Below are 16,223 nucleotides of genomic sequence, written 5' to 3'. Positions count from 1 at the left end.
CAGAGGGGAGGAGGAGCCGGGTTCCATTGTGTCCTTCCTGGGCACCTGACACCCCAGACCTCTCCTCCTTTCACAAGGACGGCCTCCTAAGGCCCACCACCTCCGGACACACCTTGCGCTGGCGACAGGTGACACAGCCCTTGGGGGGACACTCCACTCCCAGGCTGTGGCATGACCTAGGCCAGTGGCCCTCACCAGTGTGCTCAGCGCCTGAAGTCCCCCTGCTCCTCCCTAGGTGTGGAAACACTCATCCACCACCTGCGCAAGCACGGCATCCCCTTCGCCGTGGCCACCAGCTCCGGGACCGCGTCCTTCGCGATGAAGACCAGCCGGCACAAGGAGTTCTTCCGTCTGTTCAGCCACATCGTGCTGGGAGACGATCCCGAGGTGAAGAGCGGGAAGCCCGCCCCCGACATCTTCCTGGCCTGTGCCAAGCGTTTCTCTCCCCCGCCGCGCCCGGAACAGGTGAGCTGCGTGTGTGTGAGCAGCGCCAGGGCTCGCTCTGCTGGTACCCCAGAGCGTGGGCTTGCCAGGCCCTGCAGGCCGCGTGGGAACACTGAAGGGTGTGGGGGTGCCCAGAGGATGCTCCTCAGGGTTCCCTAAAGCGGTCGCCTAAGAGACCTGCAGGGCAGGGCCCGTTTCTGCCCGGACTTCCAGGCATACGTGCATTCCTCGAAGTTCAGAAGCAGATCCTCAAGCTCATTCCTCTCCTGGGCACTTGTACAGTGATCAGTCGTGGCTGCAGTCCTTCCCCCGGGAAGGTGGCGGGCAGTTAGGGGGTTGTGCCCCGCAGTGCCCACAGCTCGGTGCAGGTGCCGGCGGGCTCTAGCTGTTCCCACACTGCACGGCCTCCAGCCCTCCTCCCCGTGAGACAGAGAAGGTCGTGGCCCCAGACACCACGCAGAGCAGCGCCTTCTAAATAAAGCTGGGCACCTGGGGCGTTCTCGGGAGGGCAGTCTGGCTGTGGTCCCAGAGTGCAGCAGACTTCCAGCTATTTCTTTTTTTTGTTTTTGTTTTTAATTTTAAAGAGTAGTAAATGAGAAACAAACAAAGAAATAGAATAGTAGCAGCATACCAATTTCACACACATAAACAAACCAAAGCAAGAACAAAGTGATACAGTCTTAAGACAAAATAATGTGAATCAAAAGTGGTTGTTACATTACATATCGCTATCCTCAACTACGTTGCTCAGATTACCCGATGTAAGAATGGAGGATTGCTCACGCTATTCTAGGGAATAAGAAAATAATTCTTCGATAAAATAGTAGAGATAATATAGTTTCACTAGACAAGATGGTAGGAGTTCACCTGATGCTGTATTGAAGTGAACAGTTAATGATTACAATTTTTATCTTCTGATCGATTGTGCGTGCTTGTGTCTGGTGCTCTGAGCAGCTGATTTGAAGGTAACAATATGCAGTGGCATTCCAGCTGTTTCTTATCTGGAACACTCAGGGCCACTACTGCTCTGGCTGGCAGATGTTGCAGTATTTGCGTGTACAGTTCAGAGTCCCTTAAACTGACTCGGACAGACAGGAAGACACTGGACTTGCGTGTCCTGGTTTGCTGTGGAGGAAAGAACCGAGGACCCACCAGACTGAAGAGATGCCGAGGGCCCCGTGTGGCAGCGGGTGCAGAGCTCCTACGCGGTCTGCCCCTCACCGCCGTGTGCCCTTGGGCCTCAGTGGCCCCACACACCATCCCAGAGGGTTTTGCTGTGGTGGCCTCCTGGCTGACTGACGTGTGAGGGAAGGAGTCACTTCCAGTTCCCATCCTGTCCCCATGCTGGGACCCAGAACCGCGGCCTGCGGCTGAGGTCCTCAGCTGCGGAGATGTGCAGACCGCATGCTGGAGCGACCCTGGGCACTCCTTGGCATCCACCCAGGTCTGACCAGAAAGGGCTTGGTAGTCACTCAGGACATTCCAGGACTGTCAGGAGCTCTGCGCTGGGAATGCAGGAGCAAGACGGAACATGCGTCCTTCCTGCTCCCGAGGCAGGGAGGGTCAGTGAGCCGGGCGCTGGGTTCACAGCACCACGCACTCCCTAGCTTCCTCCCTCCCTGTCTCCCTCCCTCACCCTGAGCTGGAGAGAGTCCCTGCGCCCTGGGGCGCTGCACCAGGTCCCTAGTGCAAACCTGCCTCCCTGCCAGGTCCATTGGGGCCTGTGCGTGCCCCCGCAAGCGCCCCATCACTCATTCCACGCCCCGTGTTTGCTTTGCGGGAGGCCTTTTCCCCTGGTTAAAGAATGACTTCCTAATTTGAGGTAATTTGAGGTCATAAGGGCTCCCTCTTTTCAGCAAGTGCTCAGAGAGGAGAAGGAAGGTGCCGCCCTGCCCCCCTAATCCGGTCCACAGAGCGAGGAGATCTGCAGTCGGAGCTGGCGAACACCAGACTCGGTGCTGGTCTGTGCGTGACCTTCCCCACCGCACGGCGAGGGCGGGAGAACCCACAGCCAGCTCCACGCTTTGCTCGCTCACCGGCGCCCTTGTGCAGAAGGGGAGTTTACCCGTCATAGGGATGGCGTTACGGAGACAGAATGGCTCTCAGAACCACAGGCCGGGTTGCCTGAGACCCCCGTGTCAGGCCGCAGCGCAGCTGTGGCTGGAGTCCCCTTGCAGTGTGAGTGGGGCTCGCGGGGCGCCTCCCTCCCCTCCCTGTCAACCCCAGCATGCAGCCTTCGGGTTGAAGTAGGAAGGGAAGTGGGAGCAGTGCCTGTTCCCGAGAGCCCCGGACTGTGTGTTTGGCTTTGGCCCGGGACATGCAGAGCCGAGGTCAAGGCGCTGGCTGACCACAGCTGAGTTCTGCTGTTTGGCCTGTCCACTCCCACTCAGAGGACACATATTCAGCCAGTGGCTTCCTGTGGCGTGTGCGCTATCGCGGGAGCCCCCGAGTTAGGTAGAGGCCTGATCATAACAGAAGGTGGTGGGGACACGTGGCGGCACCAGGTCAGAGCCCGCGTTGCCGTGTTACTATGGGGCACCGACTCACAGAGCCGTCCTTGCAGCCTTCACTGGGGCGTTTTCGGTTCTGTCCATAGCTCCCCTTTGTGCTAAAAAGTGACCTTCAAAGGCCTAGGAAAGGCCTCTGACAGACATGTCCTGGAGCTGCTGTCAAGCCGCCCCTGCCCCTGGGTGCCCCTCAGTGATGCTGTGGGTAGGGGCTTGCGGGGTGCCACGCAGATGGTGGTGGCAGGCTGGGTGTGGGCCTGTCACCCCTCCTCCTGCCCTCAGCGATGCACACCTGCGCGGAAGAATGCAGGCGACTGCGTGCTGCACACACGGCCCGTGTGGGCTTGGCAGATACTGCGGGCGAGACAGGAAGTCGGTCGTCAAGCTTCTCTGTGGCAGCGCTGCTCGTCCGAGTGTTCTTTTCAGGAGGAGCGGAGTTTCAGGGACTTCTATTGTCATCTTGTTATTTTGTGTTGTTTTGTTTTCTTTTGTTCTGTATTCAAGACACTCCCGCACCTGAGGCTTTCTGCGCCTTGAAAGTGACTCAGAAAGTCAGGAGTGTGCTGGCGGGCGAGCGCCGGTTCCCTGCGCACATGTGTGGCACCCAGCTGCCCGGTGTATCTCCTTACGGTGTCTGCGCGGAGATTCCAGAACCAAGCCCGGAGCACATCTGCTGTCGGGCCTTTCAGATAAGGGCTGCTTGACCTGGACATAAAAGGTCACTTGACAGAAGGCACGTTACAAACTGTCTGGGCACATGAATATATTCCTCTGGGACTCACCCTCTGTACCTTCCTTAGGAGCTGCTCACCCCTTCCGGCCGGTAACAGGAAGGGGGAGTGCAGACAGTCCAAACGCCACCTCTGTGTGTGCCTCCGCCGGCTCTCCCTGTGGAGAACCCCCCAGGGCATCTCCCACATGCTTGGGTTTTCCATGTAGCCGGCATCACTTTGTGTGACCATCAGCCTTGAAATTGGGACCCAGCTGCCTCGGGGTGCTAAACGTGGGACTCCGGGACAGTACATTTTGGGGCATGTTTGGTTTTGGTTTTTGGTGTTTGGTTTTTTTTTCCCAGTACCAGGAATCAAACTCACGACCTCGAGCTTGCCAGGCAGGCGCTGTGCTGCTGAGCTAAATCCCCAGCCCCTTTGGGGCATTTTTGAAACCTACACATTTGTTCATGACCAAGTCTTAGCCCCACTCCAATCCGTTTGCAGTACTAGGGGGTGCATCCAGGGCTTGCGTACTAAGCCACGTGCCGGTGCATTTTTAATTCGGAGACTGGGTTTCCCTAAGTCACTGTGTCCTTGGAAATCTTGTCCCCTGCAAGGACACCATGGCTGAATCTGCTAATGCTACTGTTGCCTTCCTCTCTATCCCAACTCCATGCTGTCCTGACCCGAGAGATGTAGTCTCCACCTATACTTGCTACGTCCTCTAAGACCCAGGTCCCGGGATGTTTGCACCATCGCTCCGTGCCGTAAAAATGTGCATCCCGTCCATCCCAAATACTTTCTTACAAACCCAGTCCCGGGTTCTTGGAGGTGGTGGCCGGGCCTGAGCTCAGCTGCTGACTAGCTGCGCGTTTCTGGTAGGACAGCACATTGAACACGGCTGATCCGAGACGAGTGCCCCCACCAGAGACAGCATCAGAGCTGTCTCCCACCCCGCCCCTGGCTGTTGCCTCACCTTCTTGCTACTGTGTCCGACATTCTCCGTTGTAGTTGCGCAGCTTTTAAAACTCCTCTTTGCTTTTACCTAGTAATGATAGCTGTTATGCCCTAGACGCGTTCTGTTAAGTCTTGCTAAGTCTCTGGCGCCCTTGCGGAACACAGCGCCAGCCTGTTACTGACTAGCGCAGGAAGCCGCTGTCTAGATCACTAGGGTTGGTCTGGGAGTCACAGACCCAGGGACCCACAAGCGCCAGTGCCTCCTGCCTATGTGCTCCTGGATGCCTTCCATCTCCAGGCACTAGCTTTAGTTTAGAACAGCGGTGCAGAAGGGTTTGTCTGCAGTGATTGGCAGAGAAGCCCTGGGCTCCTGCCGCTCCTGGACACGGCGTGTTCTTTCTTGAGTTGCTCATCTGCGGGGGCTCACGCACCGGTTTGCTGACATGGGCTGGGGACAGGGCTCAGGAGCCGAGCCGGGGCCTGGCATACGCAGGCCTTGGGTTCCATCCCCAGCCCTGCCAGGAGGAGGGACGAAGGTGTTCGGCTTGAGCTCAGCTGAGCTGCAACAGTGAGAATAAGCAGGGAGTCTGACCCAGGTGTGATCGGGGACTTTATGGGGTGAACAGGAGGGGGACGTTTGACAGTGCTGGGCAGCAGACAGCCCCTCCTCACTGATCCCAGGAGGGCCCTGTCACTCAGTGCGTCGTGCTCATCATCAGCATGCTGGACAGATGGAACCGGGTCCGGGTCAGCTCTCCCGGCCCCCTCAGCAGAGCAGCAGGAGAAGCCAAAGAAGGCTGCAAGCGTCTCTCCGTGCTGACGCGGGCGAGCGTGGCCGTCAGCTCTGCCCCGGTGCGGAAACACACTTCAGGCTGCTAAGGAACCAGTGGTTCCATTTCCAATCACAAAACAGATGTGTGTCCATCAACCAATACATGGATACAGGAAATGAGGTGTTTACCCGTAGTGGAGTACTACTCTTCCGTGAAGAAGCGTATGTATCCTTGGGTCATTTGTGGGAAATGGACACATCTTGAGACCATTCATATTTACTGAAATAAATCAGACACACGAGCTTCAATGTCACATGGTTTCTCTTCTATGTTTAACCATTTTAAAAACTACGTAGCGGTGCATTGCCTAGTCAGTTTGCACAGCATTCATATAAAGGGGCAGCAGTTTATTACCTGTAAGCATAGCTGATGCGTACCCTAAAAATACCTGTCGGGTGCAAAGCTGCAGCTCGAGGTTGCATAAAACTACTAGTGTGCCGTGCTCCGTCCATGACATACTGAAGGCGAGCTGGCTTTTGTCTTTAAAAAAATTATTTCCCTGCATTTACATCTGCAGGGCATCATGCTTGCACACACTGTGGAGCGTCGGTACACGTACATAACACATCTGAGTGATTTTTCCTGTCCTTCCCTCCATCTCTTCATCCCTGTGCCCCTTGAGAAGGGTCTTTCTACTTCCTGTTGTCCTTTATTTTGCTCTCAGTCTGCACCACGATGTTTGGGCTTTACACCCCTAACGCTCTCAGCTGTCTAACCTGTTGCATGATGGGGCACGTGGCCCTGTGTATTTTGTTACAGTCACAGAAAGCAGCCTAAAGCTGCTTTGCCAGGTTAACCTCTACACGACACAAAGGACGTTTCATGTCCGTGCCTGGTGAATCTCACGCAAACACGAACAACAGGAGGCGGGCGTCCTCATTTGCAGTTTATTAACATCCTGGCTGCCAGGGGAGATACTTAGAGTACTCATGGGGCTATAAGGTTCTAGTCGTGGTGCCATGACCAGCTTGAGTAATGGGAAACTTCCAGCGCATACTTTATAACCTGTGCAGGATGGATCTCCATTATCATAATAGTCGCTGATATTCATGGAGCACTTCCCAGCTGCCAAGCACTGAGGATCACTTATTCATGCCTCTGTAAAATGAGAGCTTGATGGAGAGGTATGTTTAAGCAGTGCTGTGGTCGGGAATAGTGTTATTTATCTGGGATTCGTTTGTTTGTTCTCCACGCTCTCAGATATATTCATTCTTCCATGCAGTGAAAAGGACTCCAAGGAAATCATACTTGTGAAGCTTTGTGTGTTGACTTTGAAAGGTTACAGTTCACCTCTCATCTTCCGGGTGGCTGGGGTGGGGTACTCTGGCCAATGAAAATGTTTCCCTTTAAAGTGATCTACGACTTCCTTCTAAAGGCAGCTGTTTCATCTCCTGCTCAGTGGGAACCCTCCTCATTTCCTCCCTTTCTTAAAAATGCGTTTTAGATGGCTTTCCAAAAACTATTGAGTGGAGTGGGGTAGAACAACCCATGTCTGAAGGGGCCCTTCGGAGAGGAGAATAATGAATCAGGTCGCTGAGAAACACTGGATCAAACAAATGAGGTCTAGATGGTCCCTAGTGATTTCCAAGGGCGACCTCTAACAGTTCATGGATCCTTTTAAATGTGTCCAAAATACGCTGCGTCCCCTCACTTCACCTACTTTCGCTAGGCAGACCCAGTAATCACGGACTTTGCCCGGGAGCGCCCCATCCCAAGACCAAGCAGATAACCTGCCACACCGGTTAGATCCCAGACTTGGCAACAGCTTGTCTGACAGGTGTAGGAGAATAGCCAGTCTTGGAGATGCTGGGACTGTCGCTCAGTTTTTCTTCAGCATCCTCCTAATTCTGAGTCTGGACCCCTGACACAGGCATAAAGTGATTAAAATGGAATCCCTTACTGTTTTCTAAAACAAAATGTCAGTGCTCCAAATGAGTACGCTGAGAAGTTGGACTTGAATTCTGTACAGATACAGCAGGTTGACCACGGGCTTGGGAGTTTGCCCGTCAGCCAGCAGGAAATGAGTCCGTATCATTTTGTTGACACTTGAGAGGGAATATATGCCTTACCTTATTAGCTGCGGGCTCTTGGCACAAGCAGAGGATATGTTTGTTTTCCAAGTTTTTCTACAGTGTCTAAAGCTAGGTATATTTACAGAGCTTTGAAGATGAATCCCTGTGCTTCTCTTAGACCAGTTGCCTAGATTCCCTTTGTCCCACTGCTCTAACAAATTACTGCAGCTTGAGTGTCCGAAAGCACACATTTGTCCCGGGGTTCCCGAGATCCGTCTTTTGGGCATGGTACGGAGTCTCCCCGGGCGGAGATCCGTTTGCATTTGCCCCCGCTCCTCTCTGTGGTTATGCACTGAATATTTATGTCCTCCCAGCATCCAAGTGTTGACATCTCACCCCCAAGTTGGTAGAGCCAGCAGGATGGGTCAGGAGGGTGAAGCCTCAATGGATGGGTGTGCGGCCTTCTCAGAGACCCTAGAGCGCTCCCCGCCCTTCGCCCGTGTGAGGACACGTCAAGCTGTGTGTGAACCGGGAAGCAGCCTCACCAGACACGGGCTCTGCCTGGCGTCGGCGTTGCACCTCAGCTTCCGGCACCAGGAGGAATACACCTTTGTTATCTAAGCCGCCACCTCTGTGACCCTGGCCCCCACCCCCAAACACGCCCTCAGACAGAGATCTTCTTACGTGGCACCCCCTACTTACAAAGCAGAGCGTCTGAGTTGTATGATACTTATCTTCAGAAAGCTAAAGCGTAGGAGCTTCTGGTCCTGATGAGCTACCCAGCGGAAGGACAGGGACAGGAGCAGTCGCTGAGGTCACTGTGGAGCCTCCGCCTGTGCAGAGCCTCGGGTTCAGTAGCTCCAGGTGCTGTGGTGTCCAAGCACCTCCCCGCCCCTCCTGCAGGAAACGTCATTCCCCCCACATGCAGCCCTCCAGCTAGCATTTATTCAAGCCCCTCTTTTCTCTGGGAGATCAAAGTCAGATGGATCGCAGCCTTCAGCTTGGTGCGGCAAGAAGAGCTTGCCTCTGCAGACCCACACTGTCTCCCAGAGCTCGTGGTTCTGGTGAGTGTGAGCCACAGGTCACCTTTCTTCCCTGGGCTCAGCTCTCCCTCCCCGTGCAAGAAACAAGGCTGGCTTCACTTCATCACTTCTGCTTTGCGGCCATGCATGGGGAAAATACCACCCACCTGCCTCGGTGAACATCCGTCAGGCACCAAGGGAAGTTAAAGCCCGGCCCAGCCTAGTGACAGCACTTGGCTAGAAACCGTCCTTGAGGTCCTGGGATGGTCTCTAAAAACACGCAGTACATTGCATGGGGCTGCCACAGATTTATTAAAAATTGCATGGAGCACTCATGGCCCTGCATCTTGGGGCAGAGATGACATGTGGAGGAGTGGGAAGAGGGAGGGCTTGTGACAGCGAGTGAGGGTCCAGCGTCTTGGGTCCTGGACCTCCGGAAGGCTGGAGAGTACAAGAGAACAGGACTAGAAAAGTCGGTCTGCTTCCAGTGCATGCGGTACGTGGCTGACTTCGCGTGACTTTAGGGGAGGCTCTCTCCCCAGATACCACAGTGCACATGCTCAGTTCACCCGGTGCCCCTTGCTGTGAATGTGCTGAAGGTCAGCGGTGATCCACCAAGGGCGGGAAGGACAGGCTGGTCCCCGAGGGCAAAGACACGTTCTCAAGCTGGCTGGTCTCAGCCTGGCTGCAGAAAGGGCGCAGCCAGGGTGACGGTCAGCTCCTGTTCCTTCCGGGGCCGGCCGTTGGCATGTCACACAGAAACTGCTGTAACAGGTCTGTTTTTGAATAGAAAAACATACTTCCCGTAGCCTGTATGCTAAGTCCAAGCTTGTGTTTTGACTTCTGTCTTTCCGTGGTGGTTGGAATGTCTTCAGGTTTCATCTGTGTGAGACTGCAATTCCTGCGTAGCGGGCAGTCTTTCTGGGCAACTTGACGGGATTCGTTGCTGGTTTCAGTGGGTAGGTGACCTTAGCTGCGGCAGTTCTTACCCTCCCCGGGATTTTAGGTACCCGCGGTTATTTTTGTCCTAGAAGAGGTGCCTTAGATAGAACCACCTTTGGCCTTTGGGATCAAGACACATACTCTAAGGAAGACATTTTCCATAGCTGCTTCAAAACACCGTGGTTATTCTGCTGTACAATTCTAATGAGTCTGAGAAAAAAACCCAGACAACTGCCATTCAGTTCTGTGGACTGGCTCCCTGAGGCCGTGCGGCATGGTGGCCTGACTCGGGCCTGGGTGGCTCTTCCTCGTGGACTCATGCGTACGGTCTGTTTTCTGCCGTGCGTGTGGTACCGTCTTTAGCTGGTGTGGAAACCTACCAGGCTGAGAGACCCAGCACCTCTGCCTCCGTGGGGACTGCCCAGGCTGCTCTTCCGAGCTTCTGAGCTTTGCTGCCACCCCCAGCCGGCTGTCCAGTTGAGACTGCAGCTTGTGTTTTCTCACGTATCCTCCTTTCTCTGGAGGAATTTCTGGGAGCTGACAGGATGTGCTAGACTGCCCCTCCCCTGGTGAGAGGCGGCTTTGGACAGCTGCACGGCACACTGAGCTCACAGGCACAGGAAGGAGGAGAGCTGGGCACCGTGGACGTAGATGGGTGGTCAGAACAGCTGCTCTTTGGTGTAGGAGCCCAGTAACCCACGCCCGTGTTTGCATCAGAACTTCGGTCACTTGCAAATAATGAGCTATGTGTGTGGCTTACACGGGAAGCTCAGGCCAGCTGCTTGTCCTGGAGGTTTCCCGCGAAGTGTCTGAACATGCAGGGTCCTACCGGCTTGTGCGTATGGACAATACAACAAGTGGTGCTTTGGGATGGTGGTCTGACCTTGGGCTCTGTAGTCAAAAGTGGATCCGTGCGTGGATGAGTTCCTGACCGAACGAACCGTGGAGAGGCCTGGTTGGAGGTAGCCCTGGGGTGGGACCTGGAAGGGTGAGTTCTTGTCCCCGCTCTTGTTTCTGCATGCTGACAGCCATGGGGTGAGCAGCTCTCCTCTGTCACGCCTGGCAGCTTCCTTCGCGTCAGCCAACTGTGGGCTGAAATGGTGGCAAACTGAGGCAGACTGAACGCTTCTCCTATAAGCGAGGATGTCAGGTGTTTCGTCCCAGGGACCGGAAGTGATTAATGCCGTAGCATCCTCATGTCCCGCTGTGGTCAGGATGAAGATGCACCTGCCTTGACTTCTCAGCATCCCTACGTTACTGCTTTCTTTTATCTCCCATAGCTGTCTGCTCCATTCCGTGTGATACAAGTCAGATACCCCTTACCTGGAATGCTTGGCACCTGAACTATTAGGATTCGTAAAAATTTTTAAATATTTGCACATGCGTAATGAGTGATCTCGGGGATGGGGCCCAAGTCTGAACACAGATTTTTTGTTGTTGTTGTTGTTTCATCACACCACATTCCCATACCCTGAAGGTTATTACATAGAGTACTTTCAATAATTTTGTGCCAGAAACAGTTCCACCTCATAGAATTTTCCACATGTGACGACATCCTGTCGGAGCCCAGCCTCTGATCTGGAGCATTTCAGATCAAGCACATTCAACCTGTAGGTCACATAGCAGTGCCCTGTTTGGATTCTTTTAAAATGAGGGAGGGACAAATTACGAGGTGAAAGCAGAGACCCACCAAACACAGGCCCCAGGAGGAGTGGAGCTGTGCAAGGAAGCAGGCGGGGACTCCCCGTGGGACGTCTCCCTGGTCCCTCGTCCCTCCCTCCTTCTGCTTCCTGTGACTCCTCCACCACCGCAGCAAGGAGCTGGCCAGGGGCTGGCACCCAGGCGCTTTTCCTTCTGAGTGCAGAGCGTGCTGTGAGTGTGCACACGGGAGGGTCGCAGGCCTTCCTGGCCTTCCGAGCTCACTGCCCGAGCTCCGAGCTCTGAGCTCCACGGTGCCCGCCACTGTGCACCGTGCAGGTGGGCAGGAAGCCGCCTTCCCACCGCAGCCCGTCAGCTCCCCGCATGAGCTGAATCTCTAAGTAGACTGCGCGGAGCTTTCACAGCCCCCGAGGACGTGACAAGTATGTCACAAGGCCACTTGACATTTAAGTGCCTGCCGCGGTCCCAGATGAGAACAGTGGGGACATTTAGAAACCAATCAAGGCGTAACTTCAAGCAGGCTGGGACAGAAATGTCAGGAGCCGGTAGTGTGCGGGTCTGTTAACTAAGAAAGCCCAGCTGGTGGTCTAAGCGGAGTCACTTCCTCCTGCTCAGAGAAAAGGCAAGAGCTCGGGGGCTGGAGGGACTGCAGACTTCAGAAGTCCTCGGGTAGAAGGGCAGCAGAGTGGGGTGACTGACCCACACCCGTAATCCCAGCGCTCTGGGAGACTGAGGCAGGAGGATTGCAAGTTCAGTGCAGCCTGGGCAACTTAGCAACTTGGGGAGACCCTGCAAAATTTTAAAAGACTAGATAGATAGATAGAGAGAGAGAGAGAGAGAGAGAGAGAGAGAGAGAAATAGACAGACAGGTAGACAGATAGGTAGATAGATAGGAGCAGGCTAGCAATACAGCTCAGTGCAAAGGCATTGGTTCAATCTCCAGTACTGCCAGAAATGAAGGAAGGAGGGAGAAAAAAAGAAAAAAAGACAGGAAGAAAAAGAGAGAAAGAAAAGAAAAGAGGAAGGCAGGCATACAGCCAGCCCTATCCTTCCTAGCACCATTCACATTTAGCACTGAACACCCATGGGGCCTGTCCCCCACCCACCTCGTCTGAGCGGACCAGGGTGGGGTGCAAACCAGCTCACCTGCTGTAGGAGGGGAGCCGCAAGATGGAGCCCAGCTTCACTCATGTGAGCTTCTGGGCAACCCCAGGGGCCAGTCACAAACGAAGTATCTTGGCACAGATGGAGGGAAGGGACAGGGGGAAGAAGAGGAGGAAAGAGGGAGGGAGGGAGGGGAAAAGTGAAAAGAGTGTATTTGCTGCAGCTGTGGTGGAGATGGTTGGAAATTTAGGCAAGGTGTGTGTGGGGGAGAGAGCAGAGAGAGACTGACGCTCGCTGAGTGCGTTGCAGAGCACTGACACACTGAGTTGCCGCTGTGCCCAGCAATGATTTGCGTATTAGAAGGCGAAGGAGCAGAGGCTCAAAAGAGAGTTGAGTGGAGAGCTGAGAGCCCCACCTGGACAGCTCCTGAGGCACAGGCCACCCTCAGAGAAGGGAACCAGGAGAGCGCAGCACGTGTCACAGCAGAAAGGGCAGCTCTGCAGCGCAGCTGGGTGTCACCCGTCCCCACTGTGTGTGGGTCCCGTTCCGGGGACCTGGGGGTCGCTTGCTGGCTGTAAGTTTTCCCGAGATGGAGTGATGCGAGGACAGCAGGCCTGGATCCACTCCTTGCAACTGAGTAGATAGCTCTTGAGAGAACCCCGTGTGCCCCGCGCATGGGACACCCATGAGCCGCAGGACAGGCAGCGAGCGGATATGCCAGTTCCCACAGCACCATTGTGTGCGTGCAGAGCCAGAGGTGAAGACTGCGTTACACAGATTTGCATGTCAGTAATTCCTGGGTCAAGGTCGATGTCCACGATCTACCCAGAGTGCGCGTACACTGGCCCCAAACCCTTGTGCTCATGAATTTTATTTCGTTTTAACATACAGGACTGACTTTTTCACTCCAACACCAAACCATTTAATTTTCTAACTACAGCACATAAAGTAGGAAAAGCTCTGAAGAGTTTTCACATTTAAGAAGCATGATCATTTTGTTTTACAATTTCCTCTCACACTCTGAATGTTCAATTATTGATGGAACAGATTGTTATGATCCAAATAAAATAAAGTTTCATACCAAAAATACCGACTTGACGCACAGCTGTGCTGTGTTGCAGTTAACGCTTCATCAGGGACAGAATGTCTCCTTCAGGGAAACCACAGTGGGAAGGCTGGGTCCGAACCAGCATGCAGAGCTCTCCTCAGCCGGTCAGCCAGGAAGCCTGCACTGCCTGTGGGACAACCCCAAAGGCCGTGGTGACAACCACCATAAACATTCCGTGTTAACCAGGCTTCCATCACCATGACAAAATAGTGTATCTGAGCATGTCGGCATGAAGGAGGAAAGGTTTGCTCTGGATTTTAGTGTTAGTCCATGGTCAGCTGGCTCCATCGCCTTTTCAGGCTTGTATTATGTCAAAACATCATGGCGGCAGGGCAGCCAGGAAGCACAGGTGGAAGAAGGGGCAGAGACAAGACAGTCATGCCCCTCCCACCCACTTCCTTCAGCTAGGTCCCACTTCCTGTTTCCTTCACCTTGCTGTAGTTCGTTCAACTGTGAATCCGTCCTTAGATTACTCCACTGATAAGGTCAGAGCTCTCATGAACCACTAATCATCTGCTATGGATTTTATTGAGATGTCCCCTAAAGCCTACCATGCTCATAGCTGGGCCTATCAGAGGAGCTGGGGCTTTGGGGGCGTGGCCTGGAAAGATCTGTCTCCCTTCCTTCCTTACATCCTTACGTCCTTCCTTCCCTCTGTCCTTCCTTCCTTCCTTGAAGCTTCCTTCCTTACGTCCTTCCTTCCCTCTGTCCTTCCTTCCTTCCTTGAAGCTTCCTTCCTTCTGTCCTTCTTCCTTCCTCATGTCCTTCCATCTGTCCTTCCTTTCTTCTGTCTGTGCTTCCTTCCTTCCATCCTGCCTTCCTTCCTTCCTTCCTTTCCTCCGTTCTTCTTGATCTCTCTGTCCCTCCAGCCACCATGCCATGGGCCGTTTCTCCTCTGCCATGCCTTGTAACCACCTGGCTGTGGACTGAAACCTCTGTAGACCTCGAGCCTAATAAAACTTTCCTCCTTTAGTTTCCAGGGTCAGGTATTGTGTCTTAGTGAGCAGACAGTGGCTAAGACACCTTCCAAAGGTTCCGCCTCTGAACACTACAGCACTGGGGATAGAGCCGTGCACGCACACCCTTCTGGGGACAGCTGAGATCGAAACCATGGCAAACCCTCGTCCTCCAGGAGAGGACTCTGGTTGCACACAAGGCCATCTCGACTTTCTTTTTCTTCCTGCAGTGCCTCGTCTTTGAAGATGCTCCCAATGGGGTGGAGGCGGCCCTGGCAGCGGGGATGCAGGTCGTCATGGTTCCCGATGAAAACCTGAGCCGCGACTTGACGATCAAGGCCACCGTGGTGCTGAGCTCCCTGCAGGACCTGCAGCCCGAGTTGTTCGGTCTGCCTGCCTACGAGTGATGGTCCAGGCCACGGGCGCGGCCCACACTGCTGAGGGAGGGCGGCCAGAGCTGAGGCTCCCAGGCCCCCTGCAGCCCTCCTCATGCCTTCCAGCGCAGCCCTGGGCCACTCCGTCACCAGCCTTGGGCATCCACTTGACAGCTGAGGGAAGACCAATAGAAGAAGCCCAAGCCAAGACTAGCTTTGCCCTCTCAGTCTGTGAACTGGAAGCTGATGCTGTTTGTGGAAGGGGATGTACATGCACACGTGTGTATGCCCCGGCATGATGTGTGTGTGTGTGTGCTGTACACATAAGTATGTATATGTGTGGATGCATATTTATATGTAAGGGATGTACTTCTCCAAGACACTGGCATTATATTTTTGTTCATTTCTTTTGCATCTTAGATTTTCTGAACATCAGCACCTGCAATGTAAATTCTGTATACATAGATGTGTATGCTTTCATGTGTGAATGCATGTGTGCATATACATGATATCTATATAGATATAGCTATATAGATATATGTGGTCTAAATGGATGGATGGATAGATAGATAGATAGATAATCATACACTGCTTCCCAATTGAGAAGGTAATCTCTTGACTTTGTAACCCAAGTGGGGAAAGCCTTGATACTGATGAACCTTAGGAAATGATTCTCCAAACTTGCTAGTCTTAAGTTAATTTCTGTCCCCTCAAAACATCTCTTTGGACCTTTCCTCAGTGACACACCTTGAACTGTGTATCATCAGTTGCTGTACTCTGAACGTGTGTGTAGCGTGCGTCTGGTATTTATATCCTTATTCACATTGAACATTTTCTACCTCAGCAAATGTTCTCTCTCTTTTAAGAATGCTCATTTTTTTTTTTACCTTTTTTTAAAAAATAGGTTTTTTTCAAATTGCTACTTGAACAGAGATCCACAGTACATTTTGGTCATAATCAGCCATCACATACTTGGGATCTGCTCCTTGTGTAGATTTACTGTGCCTTGGAAATTGAGTTATCATTTATCAGAAGTTACTTCAGTCTTCAATGGTGAAAAAGGAGTGTACTTCAAATGCCTTGTTACGCCCTTCCAGGGGGTCTGACATTTATTGTTACTTTTCAGCTCCGTGAAGGTAATAATACAGGTGTTCGTGTGGTGGCGTGACTCTGGGTTCACCTAAGTGTCGGCCAGTTCTGCCTAAATCTGTGAAGTCCACGAGAGCATTCCCTAAGTGGAATGCTTCTTTTTCTCCATTCCTTGAATTCCCCTCCAAACCAGCTGTAACACCCTGGTGGTTCCCTCACATGTTAATTTCGTTGAATAAAGTCCTTTGCACACATTCATAAACTGTTTAGTATGGAGGTCGTGATTTCACCTTTTAAAAACATCCTCTGACAAATGCAAAACATCGCTGTGGCCAGTTGACTTTTGCTTTTCCTACCGCAGAGGTACTCACGCTGTACATTGGTGCATAGTAAGTGAACCCTAGTGCCCTTGGAGGCCACACAAGCGCTCTGAGTGCAGCAGCCTCTTGTTTGGCTGGGGTCCATGATGACAGCGCCTGAGGGAAGACGTGGTGCCTCTCCTT

The 16,223-nt window shown here is 53.3% G+C and overlaps 1 protein-coding gene across 1 annotated transcript in view; it reads left to right on the top strand.

The window, feature by feature from the left end:
* The window catches only part of Pudp (pseudouridine 5'-phosphatase), a 71,191-nt gene extending 55,209 nt beyond the window's left edge, over positions 1-15,982 (top strand). Inside the window, exons 3-4 of the mRNA XM_005406540.2 lie at positions 236-465; positions 14,488-15,982. Coding sequence (XP_005406597.2) covers positions 236-465; positions 14,488-14,664 — 407 coding nt within the window. The 3' untranslated portion in view covers positions 14,665-15,982. The remainder of the gene's footprint in view (positions 1-235; positions 466-14,487) is intronic.
* Positions 15,983-16,223: the final 241 nt, after the last annotated feature.

The sequence above is a fragment of the Chinchilla lanigera genome, unplaced genomic scaffold (assembly GCF_000276665.1).
Source record: "Chinchilla lanigera isolate Chin_1 unplaced genomic scaffold, ChiLan1.0 scaffold00098, whole genome shotgun sequence".
Lineage (NCBI taxonomy): Eukaryota > Metazoa > Chordata > Mammalia > Rodentia > Chinchillidae > Chinchilla > Chinchilla lanigera.
This window is presented reverse-complemented; position numbering and strand designations above follow the sequence as displayed.